This window comes from Notechis scutatus, chromosome 2 (assembly GCF_049901735.1).
Source record: "Notechis scutatus isolate UNSWTSFEM ecotype Mainland chromosome 2, rNotScu1.2, whole genome shotgun sequence".
Classification (NCBI taxonomy): domain Eukaryota; kingdom Metazoa; phylum Chordata; class Lepidosauria; order Squamata; family Elapidae; genus Notechis; species Notechis scutatus.
Window position 1 is genome coordinate 140,436,279 of NC_142010.1, and position 13,895 is coordinate 140,450,173.

The 13,895-nt window shown below is 44.8% G+C and overlaps 1 protein-coding gene across 1 annotated transcript in view; it reads left to right on the forward strand.

Annotated features, from left to right (window-relative positions):
* The window catches only part of HOXC8 (homeobox C8), a 4,091-nt gene extending 124 nt beyond the window's left edge, over positions 1–3,967 (forward strand). Inside the window, exons 1-2 of the mRNA XM_026677372.2 lie at positions 1–351; positions 2,047–3,967. The exon at positions 1–351 is cut by the window's left edge and continues 124 nt beyond it. Of these exons, the coding sequence (XP_026533157.1) occupies positions 1–351; positions 2,047–2,339 (644 nt within the window). The 3' untranslated portion in view covers positions 2,340–3,967. The remainder of the gene's footprint in view (positions 352–2,046) is intronic.
* Positions 3,968–13,895: the final 9,928 nt, after the last annotated feature.

The following is a 13,895-nucleotide window of genomic DNA, read 5'->3' on the forward strand; positions in this document are numbered from 1 at the left end:
CACAAACTGTGAGCAGAAGCCATGCGCTCGTCTACGGTCCGGGCACCACGGCTCCCAGCTTTCAACACCCTTCACACCACGTCCAGGAGTTCTTCCACCACGGAACCTCCAGTATCTCTAACTCTGGATACCAGCAAAATCCCTGCGCCCTGGCGTGCCACGGAGAGGCGTCTAAATTCTATGGATACGAAGCCCTACCAAGACAGTCGCTTTATGGTGCTCAGCAAGAGACGGCCGTGGTTCAATATCCTGACTGTAAATCCTCCTCCAACAGTAACTCTAGCGAGGGACAAGGGCATTTAAATCAAAATTCTTCTCCCAGTCTCATGTTCCCATGGATGAGACCGCACGGTTAGGATCTATTTTTTCCCCCCTCTCCTTCCTTCTTAACGTGGTTTTTTTTGCTTTTGTTTTGTTTTCCTTCCCTATTTAAGCAGAGAAAGAAAGGAAGAAAGGAAGGAAGGTGGGAGGGAGGGAGGGGGGAGTGTAATCTGTATTTTGAAGCGGCAGGGAAAGGCAGATAGAGGAACACAGAGGGGTCGGTTATAATCCTGTTGTTTTTTTTCCTTCCCGTTTGGGCAATGGCGGGGACGGCGTGGGGAGGGGGGAGGATGGCTGTTGTTTTCTCGTTTAAAAAGTAGAAGGGCTGCAGTTGTCTTTGAAAAGTCAGGAAGGTGATTTCTGGGTTTAAATCACAATAAAGTAAAACTTTCTTTTTATGGCTTGCCGGGAGGAGAGCAGTAAGAAACAGCTCCCACGAGGTTATTAGCATGTTCATAATACGCTGCTTTTTCTAAAATGTCATATTGCTTTGCTTAACCGCTTGGCGCCTTGGGCTAAAAGGTGAGCTTTACAAAAGAGAGAGAGAGAGAGAGAGAGAGAGAGAGAGAGAGAGATGGCTATTGAGAAGAGGTGGCTATTTTGAGTGGGGGCTGCAATTAAAAGTTAAAACCTTTGAAGGGCAACGTGGTTCAATTTAAAATTTCATTTATGGAGGATTTTTTAAAAAAGATTAATCTCTACTAATTATAATTCCTCTACATATTGTTAGGTGTAAAAACTACACCCAGATGCTCCACAGAATATTGGAATGGGGCAAGTCTCGCCTTTTCTGGAGTGTTATTTAGAAGGCCCTTTAATTTAAAACACGTGGAGTCTTGATTGTTTTAAAGAGGGAAATGAAAGGACAGTTTCAGTCAAAACGTTCTTGCTTTTTAAAACCCACTTGTTTTGTTAAGGTTACTAGAATGGGGCCCAGAAAGGCTTAAGGATCAAACCTATAGGGTGGAATACCAAAGTTATTGTTGTGATGGAGGGTTTTGACTTCGAAGCAAATCTCTAGTGGGGCACTTAGAAGAACGGGTAAATACATCCTAGCATGTGTGGCATTTGATACCATAGATTATGGAGAGCCAATACGGATAGAGCCGAGTATTTGGACTGTAATCTATAGTCCTTGGGTTGCATTTTCAACGCCTCGGTTGCCACAGCCATGCATATGGATGTATCAGGAAGACACTCCCACAGACAAGCAAGAAGCAGGAAAACAAAACAAAAAAGGAAGCGGGAGCGAAAACGCCTATCCTGAGGGTTTCCACCAGCCAAGATGGAGAAAGGAAGAGGCTGCATTGTGTGCTAGAAAGTCAGAAAACTCCTGGTTTGCCACTGCTGAGGATGGAAGGGAGTAGAAGAAACAAGCTTGCCCACGGTCCTTCCGGTCCGGAGTCTGGCTAGGAAGTTGGCTTTAATTTGAAGCCAGGGTTGGCTGTGTGCAGGTAGGAAGGGGAGCAGGGGCAGGAGGAGTTTGCAGAGAAGAGAAGGGGTGAGGGAAGGAAGGAAGGAAGAGAGGGAGGGAACGAGGGAGGAAGGAAGGAAGGAAGGAAGGAAGGAGCTTCTTGCAGGAGAGAAAAAAACAGAAAGGAAAATTAAAAAGGAACAGAAGGAAGAGTCTAACACATATTTGTTGTTCTTTACTTCTTTATTATTATTATTATTATTATTATTATTATTATTATTATTATTATTATTATTATTGGTGTCACACAGCTCCCGGGAGGCGCAGTGGCAGGCAGACTTACAGCCGATATCAAACCTTGGAGCTAGAGAAGGAATTCCTCTTCAACCCCTATTTGACACGGAAGCGGCGCATTGAGGTCTCTCACGCGCTGGGACTGACAGAGAGACAAGTGAAGATCTGGTTCCAGAACCGGAGGATGAAGTGGAAGAAAGAAAATAACAAAGATAAGCTACCGGGAGCCAGGGATGAGGAGAAGACAGAGGAGGAAACCAACGAGGAAGAGGAAAAAGAAGAGGAGGAAAAAGAAGAAAGCAAGGACTGACGAGACTCCTTGAAGTCCTCATTTTATGGCGGATGATAAATCGAGGATGGTTTACGACGGTCATTTGCTTTTATAGAGTATAGAACGGAGAGACTCACACACAACAGTAACTACCTGTCAAAGAGTTGTAGCCCCCTTTCTTTTATTGTCATAGTACTTCCCCTGCTCTCCCCCCTCCCCAACAGCAGCGGATATTTCTACATTTTATTATTCACTCTCATTTTTTGTTTCTCCCAATAAAGTAAAGATAGAACTGGATTGACTGCAACCCCATTGAAACCCAGAGTTAGCTCTGAGGACCATTCACCTTGCCCCCCCCCCCACCTCAATCCCCATCCCCACCTCAGTGGCACCAGCATCTGTCCCAATCTTTGCAATTTTCCCTGTTCTAAGAACAAAACACGGGCATCCTCTACGCCTCTTTGGAATGCCTCTTGCAGCTGCCCTCCCCAGCTCTAATGCTCGAAGGGGGGCTGTGGGTGGGGTGGAGGGGCAGAGAGCGGGATAATCACTTAGGTTTATCTTAATTTTTAAAGGGAAGCAAACAACAGCAGCAAGCGTAACCTACTCATCTCCTCCTCCAAGCTAAGGTACCTTTATGATTTCCGCTTTTTAGCTGTCAGCCACCACCACCTAAAGGACAATGGCTATTCTTATTCTGATGTAGGCTAGTTGCCCTTTTAGGAAAGGTGGAGGCTTGGCAGATTCCTGAAGACAGACATTTCATGCTTACTGAGTTTCTATGAACTTAAAGAGAGAACTTACCTAACCAGCCCTCCAATTTGCAGGACACGGGTATACCCCTAAACACCCTGATTATGGGGGGTGGGGAGTTCTACTCTGATCCAGGAATAAATATACTTAGGATACCCATAAAAGAGAGCTGGCTTAGACTAAGGTTTCTGGGGCGATGGGGTAATTTGCTAGATCACTTGTGTGAGCATTCTTCATGTACTACCTAATGGGAAACCTGCAATAATTGTCTATTAGCAACAAGATATGGGGGCTTATACAGTAGCAAAATAACGTAATAAAGAACTGCAAACGTAATCAGTTTGAGAAGAGTTGTGTATTGCCCTAATGCAAGCTACTAAGTAGCAGAAAATAATAATATTATTAATAATAATTAATAAGATCAGAAACATTGTAATGTATCTTATCACTACCTATAGAAGGAATCATGCTTTGAAAGTATTTGTAATGCGGTTCGGTTTTGTTGCGGTTCGGTTTTGTTGTCGTATGTTGCTGCTTACATTTTGGTTTGTTCTTTTTGGTTTTTTTTGTTTTTGTTTTTGTTTTGTTTTTTGGAAAAACAATTCCCAACAACTGAAACTGCCTAGTTAAGGACGCACAGTATTGTATTCTTTTATTGTGCTTATAATGTAGTTAGGACTTAATTGCACTGAATGTATAGTTATCTATTTGTCTTGACTTATCTGTTAATGCAAGATGCTCGACGTACACCCACACAAAAATGTCATCTGTTTTATGTCAACCATAGTCTTCTGCGTGTTCAAAACTCTGAATGTAGCAATTTCGGCTAGAAATGCAATTCTGGCTGACCGTGGATTTGTATTGTATACGTGAGATATTACTTAAATAAACAATAAAATTTAAGGGGGAAGAAATAGATTGAGCTTTTTAATAGCTGGGCAATTCTTTAGATCCACCCACCTCTATATACTCACCTGCTAAAACTTACTGGTGGTTAAGTGGTACCTTCAAATTACGAATGGCCTAAAACCAAGATCCAGCTTTTGAGCTGAAAGAAAATTGGTATGAGGTTCCAATATCTGCATCCCGGATGAAGATGAAGCTCTGAAATGTGGGAACAGACACTCTATCTGCTATATGGATTACAACTGAGTCAGGCCAAAGGAGTTTTGGGGAGCCTATGTGTGTAACCCTTAATATTCTGACCAGTGTTACATTGATGGAATTAAGTATCACGGGAGAAGTTTTCTTAGATTGCAATCTGCTAGAGAAGTTACAATGGAATTTATCTTGGGGGGGGGGAATTGAATTAAGATTGCACTCCAGGTTAACACAAACAAATCCTGAATCTACACTTGGATCCAGGGGTTGCCTCCTCCTCCTCTTCCTCCTCCTCCTCCACTTTCAAAGGACTGAGGGACAACGCCCCCTACCCAAACCTAAACTTAGCTCTGGGCCTGCCCCCAGAGCCCCTCACTCCCAATTACTTTATTTTTTTTTTAACAATAAACAACTCCATTTCTTTGTTATATAAATGTATGGTCTTCATTGGGATCTTCTTACCCATTCCTTTCAAATCAATTCTTTCAGTAAAGATTTTTCCTTGGAAATCTCATTATTGCGCAGGGTCCTTGCATAGTTTTCTGCTTTGGGTAATCTTATTTTTATTTGCATTCTTCCTCTTAAGCAAAGACGAAAGAAAGTAAGGCAGAAGGAACCGGCCTTTCTGCTCCCTTTATGAAGAAAATAAAACAAGTAGAATAAGATTTTAGCAGAAGAGCTACAAAGTAGTCTGTGGGGTAATGTATTTATTTATGAGGCAGTTGCATATAATATACATGTGCACGTATACACAGACACACACACACTTTACACACTGTACTAAGCATATATGAGTTATCTCTGTGTGTGAACTGTTTCTCCACGACATGCATGCATATGTATACTTAAGTTCTCTCTCTCTCTCTCCCCCTACCCCACACACAGTCCCACCACATATGTATGTATTTCCTCTGGGCAATTCTCTCCTCCTATTGTCCCTTCCCCCACATATTGATGTGTGTGTGTGTTTGTGTGTGTATTTGTGTGTGTGTGTAGGCACACGCGTGAAAGAAAGGTATTAGGCTTCTGTAGGATTTTCCTATATCTCTTCTGCCGAGAAATGGGACTCTTATCCTAACTCAATATTTGGTATGAAAGAGGACAGGCTGTTTACACCGATACTCCAGATAAGCCACTAAGAGAAGATTCCTAAGATGCATCTTGGCTTAGTGTGCAGGAGCTGGAAAAGATACAGGCCGGGTTGGGAGAAATCCTTTATCTTCCAACCTTAAATGTGTAGAATACTTCAATGTGTTGAGGGAGGGTGTGTGCAGGGGTCTGCTCCTACGTGCCCGAGCAACTTTGGATACAGCAGAAAGTAGGGGCGGAAGGAAAAAGGCCCTTATGTTCATCAGCAGGATTACATCCATAAATTACTGTAGATCCGTAGATGTGGTGCTTTAGGGTTGTATGGGGTTTGTGATCAGCCCAGAGGTGGGCTTTGCCTCTGTGCTTGGAGGCCAAGGGATCCAACGTTCCTGCATTCCAATATTCACTGGTACCCCCCAAAATAGGTGCTTAGATATTTCCAGGAACTTGGGGAAATGTAACAGAAGCAGAGTTCGGGTTGCCTGCAGAGGCAAAGACAACTCCCAAATGCACCAGGAACACCCCCTCCTTCTTGACTAATGCACGCTCTCTCATGAACCTGGCCCGGGCTGCTTTCTTTTTCCATACTTTGAGGATTGGATCTCTTAAGATCCCCGTCCCATTCCTCACACATCCCAAAGGCAGACTTTAATCCCAGCAGGCAATAATTCGAACCCACAACCTAAAGTTCTTGCCCCGCTAGAGCACAGGCCCGCCCTATCGTTAAAGGGCATATCCTTGAGTGGACACCCTAGCGTCCACCCACCCACCCATCTGTCTGGTCTTTGCAAGGGGGGTCTGTCAAAAGCTTTGCCTCGGTTTAGCAGACTTTAGCAGGCCACAGAGTAAGGTAAGCCTTTTTATTACGCCTCAAAACTAGGAGAGGACTGGCCTTTGCTAAACTTGGGGGTCTGTCTGCCTAGGTGTGTGCGTGAGGTGGGGGGAGAGAGAGAGAGAGAGAGAGAGGAAGAGAAGGAGAGGGAGCAATTTTGCTTGCATGTGTGCATGTATGCATTCATCTCACCTGGCTATATCGCCTCCTTCCCTCTTCTCCCCTGAAGGAATGAACCAAATACAAACCAACACCTTTCAAAGCCTCTGATCCTTTTCCTGAACTGACACCTAAACTCCCAAATATTTTTTGCTCTCTTTTCTTTTCGTCCACCTTCTTCCCCAAAGTTTAAGGTAGTCATTGGAATGTACAATCTTTATACGTGCATACATATATATGTATATATGTATACCCTGCAAGGAGAGGAAAGTTTAATTTAATTTCAAAGACAGGATCTGAAAAAGCGAGGGCAGAAAAAAGAAAGAAAAAAATAAAAGCAGGAAGAGGCGAAGAGCTGGATCTGCACTTTATTCATCCTATTTAAGCCTACATTCTTGAGTGGCTTGATTTGAAGGAATCTCTCAAATGAGACTTTATCTATCATAGGGATAGAAGCTAAATTATCGAAATTGCAAGGAAAAGCTGTTACATGGGGGGGACAGAAATGTTTACAGCTTATAAATATCGTTAGACAATATGCGTTTATTTGTAAGCGGGGGTTTGGATAATCGCTTCCGCCATTTGAAGAGGAAAGGAGAAAAAGAGAGGAGATGGCCATTTTTATTGTGGGAAGTAATTTAAAAGAAGATAAGCTTTTCAGAAAGTAGCTGTTTTGGAAAAGGCCATTACTTCAGTGTTTCTGAAATGAGACTCACCCACCCACCCACCCGCCTGGAGTAAAAGAAATACCACCCTTTTCTACACTTTTCTTTTTATTAGCCAATCAAACATTTCTTCCAGTCTCCATTTGTGATTTGTGAAAAATACAATTTCTCGAAAAACTGCACTGAAGCATCTTGCTCATTTTCTCTTAATTTATTATTCTCCTCACACCCGCCGTTAAGATAGTAAATGCTATCTATCCGTAAGGAGGGAGAACGGGAAGGGAGGGGGTTCCGACGAGGTTCAGTTCTGTACTTGGAGATGTACATAAATGATACCTCACCCACCTTAAGACAAAAACTTTGAAGCCTCGGGTCTTTGGGCCTAGCCTGGAAGAAGGCTTCAAGGGAGAAGTCGGGAGGAATCAAACGCTTCTCTTTCTCACCCAGAACTTCCTTCCTCCTTCGCTTCCTTATTTGATTTAGACGCCATTTATTTATTTATTTTGCCTCCCGCAAAAGCGAAGTGCGATTTCTTTCTTTCTTTCTTTCTTTCTTTCTTTCTTTCTTTCTTTCTTTCTTTCTTTCTTTCTTTCTTTCTTTCTTTCTTTTGCCCCAGCGCCCTCAGATGCGAAGATATTTTTCTCACCCCTTCCTAAAAAAGAATGGACGCGCCACCTTGTCTGGGAAGGGCTGACTCTTCGAAGTGGTGGCATTATAGGGTACCGGAGGGAGCCGGGCAGGTTCGGTTCTTGCTCTGGGAAGCTGCTTTTTTGGGCCGCCTTCCTCTGTTACAAACCGGAGCGTCTATTGTCTTTCTAAGCCTCCGTTGTGGCCGTTCCTTCCTCATCGTAACTTTTAACTACCTGTTATAAAATTTATTGTCGGTTTGTAAAGTGGTGGAGGGGGAAAAAAAAAAGTAATTTCCCTCTCATCCGGTTGGACCTATAATGGGAATTTCAGACAGATTCATATTCACACGGAGTCTGAGAAATACAGCCTTCTTCTCCCCCACACCCCACCCCAAAGGAAGGATTTGGAGGTCCAGGCGAGAATATAGAGAACATAGAGGAGAGTTTATCCTCAGATCCACTGAGAGGCAGGTAAAAGCCGGGAAATATTCGAACGCACACTTGACTTTCTCTTCCGCTGCCCCCTTTAATACAATTTCTACCCCACCCCTTTTCTGGGGCTTCTCCTTCTCCTGCAATGTTCGTGTTTCCAACAAGACCCTTTTTAAAATTAAAACAAAAAACAAAACAAAAACCTAGCCCTCAATCAACATTGGTACAGTTGCAAGTTGGAAATTAAAGAGCCGAAATATCATCCCTCCTTTGCAATGTCCAGGTACCTGGGGGGGAAAAAAAGGGGGGATGTTTGTCCCGTTTCACAGCAGGCCCCGCGGTGGTCCGGTACCCTCAGAAAGGAGTCTTCCTTCAAATGCCAACCCTGGGATTCTTCCTGGCTTTTGCAAAAGTCTGGAAATGATCTCCTAAAATCAAACCCGTGGCTCCACAGCAATACCCCGCCATTTCCACGTCGCTATATTAATGCTGGGGGAGGCCTGTCAGAGAGTGAAATCTTAGGCTAAAAAAAGAAAAAGGAAACCAAAACAAAACAAAAACCCGAAAAAGGCGCCTAAGACACCGTGATTAAACAGAGAAATTCTGTTCCTTCTTCGCAGGCAGGTATTTTTTGTTTGTTTGTTTGTTTGCAAAGCGTCTTTGGAGGGGACCCGTACTGGGCATTTGGAAGCCTGAGGTAGACCTTGGTAGCTGGTTTTGGGTCTTGCGTTGATTTGCTTTGTTCTCCATATTCCTATGAAGGAGGGAGAATTATTTGCACCCCTTAAAAATCCATTGGGGCCCCAAAGGATGAGACCCAAATCTGGTGGGATGCCAAGTTCGATATTGAACGGAGATATTGTTTCATTGTTGGCGATAGCGGGAATTTGGAACAATGAAAATGTGGAAATGTAATACAGAGAGAGAGAGAGGGAGAGAGAGAGAGAGAGAGGGAGAGAGAGAGAGAGAGAGAGAGAGATATGTATGTATATTTATGTATGTATGTATAGAAATATGGAAAGCTCAGGACTGTATATATACAGTATATATATAATGTGTATGTGTATGTGTATATATGTGTATATATATATATACACACACATATATACTCTATATGTGTGTGTGTATATAGACGAATACTATACAGAAGCCTGATGATGGCAGATGAGATTCTGCCAAAACGTTGCTACAACTTTAAAAGTACAACTATAATGACGTGGGAAAATACCCGAACAAAGCTGAATACCATATATATGTGTATATATGTATATATATGTATATGTGTATATGTGTGTGTGTATGTACATACATACATACACACACACACACACACATATCACACATACATGGAGATAGATAGATAGATAATATTGCACCAGAGTTTTCACCCTTAGCATTATTATTTTTAATGTAGTAAGGAATGCAGATATGAGCCTGTGTGTGTGTGTGTGTGTGTGTGTGTGTGTATTCCGTATTATGTAAAATGTTCTTGGGAGGAAGAAAAATCCGCTACAAGTTCAATTCAGACCAGGGGAAGGATTGCCGCACACAACCAAAGCCCTGAGAAAGGGGTTGTGAGGGTATCCAGAGGTGTGCTTAGCTTACTCCCCATTCTCCTTTTGGATCTCCCCATCGCTTTGTCCACCAGTTCATTTGCTTGATTAAAGAGGCAAGTCGGAAAATGAGTTGGGAGCAGAGCCAGACGGCTTTTGCTGCCACTGAAATAAACAAATGGGAGCTAGGTTGGAAATAATAAGCGAATTAGCAGCTATAATAGGAAGAATGATAGGGCTGCATGATGGACGCCAACATCTATTCCCCTCAGTCCTGCCCCGCTCTCCATATTAGTTGGATTTCAAACATGAATAAATTGGATTTTTAAAAACTAGAGGAAGGAAGGAAGGAAGGAAGGAAGGAAGGAAGGAAGGAAGGAAGGAAGGAAGGAAGGAAGGAAGGTTCTTTCTCAGGCTTCGTTCGAATTTATTCGTATTAATATAGTGAGGGAAGATCTGGGTGAGAGAAAAAAACGATTCAAGCCAAATGCGTGTGAGTGCATGTGTGTGTGTCTAGATAGGCATGAACCTCGACACACACATGTAGATACATAGAAAGGAGACTTCTATTAACATGGCGACAGAGAAGAGCATTTGCACTCGTCACACACACAAAAAAAATGCAACGCATTCTTGGTTGTTTGCAGAAAATTTACAGCTGAGCAATAAAAGTTTACGACTGAATCACAAGTTGGATTGGCCACAGGAAGTCATGTGGACTCCATCCATGAACGTGAACTTTTTATTGTGGTTTCTCTTATGACTCTTTCGCAGTAGTCCTTCCTTTAACAGTCCAAGCAGTGCCAGTGAAACGGGGGTACGATGGTATCTGTATTTTTTTTCCCTTTATTATTAAGCGCTCTCTCTCTTTTTTTTTTTTTTCCGTGGGGTGGATGGAAAGATTGGGAGGAAATCTCATATTGTCTCTGTTCTCTTCTGGTGTTTTGTTGTGGCTTTTTTCTTCTCTCTTTTTCTTTTCCTTAGGGCTGAAATTGTTGATTATTCTGGGCATTTTAAGAATAATAAGTTTACTGCAGCGGCTGGCTGGCTGGCTGGCTGCCTCCTCCTCCTCCTCCCACTCCCCACCCCTAGGGGCAAAACGCAACACATTTCCTCTGGAGGATGAAATAACGAGGGGGAACAGGGAGTTGTAAATACCTTTTTTTAAGGGGGGGGGAGGGGGAGGAGAAAGATGCTAGTCCCGCCGCCGTTATCTTCTGTTATCCCCATGCCATGTTCAAAAAGAAAAGGATTATTTTTACGCGTGGGTTTGCTTTCTTGATTTTTGTATTATTATTATTTTTCTTCGTTTTGGTTGTTGCCTCCCCCCCCCCTTTCTTTCTTTCTTTCTTTTTTTTTTTTAAAAAATACATAATATATACATATTTCTGCGGAGCTGAATTCAGCCTCAGCGAGACAGGAAAAGAGGCAGACCAGAAAAGAGAGAGTGAGAGGGGGAAAGAGAGAGAGGATGAGAGAGAAAAGAAAGGGAGAATCTGGTAAGTGTTCCCTTATTGGCTAAAATGTGTAACTAATGATCCATGGAGATGGGTGGTAAAGATAACGACGCCTCGTTTTCGCGAAATGGACGAAAAGAAGGGGTGTTGCCTGGTTATGACAGAATATGATCAGGCAGGGTCGGCGGCGTAAATGTGGTTAATTCGGGGGCGGGGGAGGGAGAGAGGGCTGCGGGTGGTGATGTCACTGCGGTCTGGTTTGCTGGAGACGGAGGAAGCCGCTTGCAATCGGCCTCCCTTGCGCGCTGGGTTCAGTGTTTACTTGGGGAGGCGGGGGGGCGGAGGATGGATGGATGGATGGGTGGGTGGAAGGAAGGAAGGAAGGAAGGAAGGAAGGAAGGAAGGAAGGAAGGAAGGAAGAGCACCGAGCAGGGGCGGCTGGGCGGGAGGCGGAGGCGAGGAAAGGTCTGTGACAGTGCAGCCCATTGGTTAAAGTCAAGGAGAAGCCCTGATAGACCTTAAGCTCGGGAACGGGCACCGAAGCCAATGAACGGTTAAAAAAAAAGTGTTGCTTCCCCCAAAAAAAAAACAACCCAAAAAACTGCCGGAGCGAGGGAGGGAGGCTAACCCAGGAGCAACTGAAGGCGGTGGATGCTTTTAGGCACATGCGCAGTGCACCTCCTTATCCTGGTGTAAACCGTAACCCACCCACCCACCCACCCCCCTGGCGTGGCGTACAACGAGAAGGCAAACAGGAATGCCATTTTTAATTAACAATTACGGCTGGCTTCTATTTGTTTGGCACAGGGTGGTTCTCCTTCGGCTTGCCTTTGACTTCTCCTCCTCCTCCTCCTCTTCCTTACTCCCCCCACCCCACCCGGTTCACCTTACCGACATCTGGCTTATGGTGGCTTTGCTCGGAGCGTTTTGTTTGAAAGGAGAACGCGGGTTTATTTTTAGATGTTGGTTGGTCCTCCCACATTTTTAAAGCGTGCGCCTGTCTTCCTGGGCCCGCCTCACTTCACCTGCCTACCTTCGACTGCCCCTCATCCCCTCACCCCCCCCCCCGCGTCGTCCTCTTTGTGCGAAAAATGCTGCTCGGTGTAACAAGGTTACAATGTTACTTCCATGGGCTTTAATAATCGCCTGCTATTATGGTTTGTTTACAATGCTTAGGAAACGTCCCTGTGGTATATATAATAAGCCTGCTCTGTTTTGATTATTCCCAATATTGTCCGAGTTTGTCATGTTTGGATTGTTTGCAAATTCCCTTCAGGAATCTTGGACTTGGCGCCTTGGCTTTCTGATTAAGAAGTGGCACTTTAGCAAAGAATTGTCAGGTGTTTGATTTTTTTTTTCCTTACACTTTTCCAATATATTTCTCTGTCAAAAACCATGCACTGTCTTGAACTAAAGCTGTTGAAAATATTATCACCCCTATTTTTCCTTTGCTTGGCTGGCTATGGTCCCCTACAACCCTTTAATGCTGCTACCCCTCCTTTCAGATTCTTCACACACACACACACACACACAGAGAGAGAGAGAGAGAGAGAGAGAGAGAGAGAGAGAGAGAGAGAGAGAGAGAGACCATTTTAATACATATATTTTATATGTTATGGGTTTTTTAAAAATATTTGTTAGACTCAGATGTATCTTCTGTGCTTTTTAATTGACTGTACTCCATCCTTATGCTGATCTGTGACAGTAATAAACGTTTGATTTGACATGTGATATGGTCCAAACTGGCTATTATCTATCTATCTGTCTGTCTGTCTGTCTGTCTGTCATATACAACAGACCCATAAGAAAACAGCGACGACCTAAGATAGAAAAGGGCGGGGGGAGGGGAAACAATGACTAAGGTTCCCTTTCTAGCATTTTATTTCCAAGAGCTCCCCCTTGTCCTTATGAATACAATAGGTGGAAATGCAGGCCTTGGGGACTGGCACCCTCCTGTTCGTCTGGTGTGTGTGTGTGTGGGGGGGGATCTTTAGGGCCTCCAGTCTGACTCCTTAATGAAATATTTAGCTTCTTCTGCAACCCGGGTATACAAAAGCTTGTCTGTCGCCCCCCCACCCCGGCCGAAGCTGCCTTCGAGCAGCCTGCGCGAGGCTTTGCGGGGGGGGGGGGATGTTCCCCCAGGAGACAAGGGGCTCCGACTGGATCGCGCCGCGCCCGGCACCAGAAGCCGATCAAGGTGGCAAACGCCAAGTGCCTCTTTCTCCCCACCCCCACCCCGTGGGTTGGCATGAAGAACTAATCGGATCCAAGGCGTCCGGTTTTGCCAGCCATCTTATCCTGTAGAGAAAAGAACAATCGAAGCCAGCGGATCGCCACCACGGCCACGACCACCGCCTCCGTATCCGCTTCTAGGTCCCAAGGAGGAAAAGCCAGCAACGGTGAGTCGAGGGGCCTCTTGGCGGCGGCGGCGGCGGCGGCAGAGGAGGAGGAGGAGGAGAGGAGGGGGAGGAGGAATGTCCGTCTGTGAAGGAGAGGTGGTGGCCCTGAGCCCTGGCTCCCCAGTGCTCGAGAAGCCTCGGTTTTCCTGGCTGGGGCGTGGCGTGGCGTGAGGCTGCCAGGGAATCCCCTTTGGCTCGGCAGGGCGGGCAGCGCGTCTCCTCTAGAGTAAGGGAACCTGGAGCGGAAGACGCTTCCTTCTCTCTTGCCAAAGCTTGGGCCGGGGTGTGTGTGCGCGCCTTGGTCGTTTGGGGAGCGCGCTTCGTTTGGGGGTGTTGACAAAAAATAATAATACATGAAAATAAATAAATCCGGGGACTTTCCTTGCCAGGGTTAACGTCTTCCTGTCCAGGCGCGTGGAGAAAATCCGGGGTTGGTGCTCCGCGGGTTGTATAAAGGAAGCCAAGCCCTTTTGAAAGGACCGAAGTACAAGGCGTAAAGGGCCGTTGAGTTGTCTACCCTGGCGCT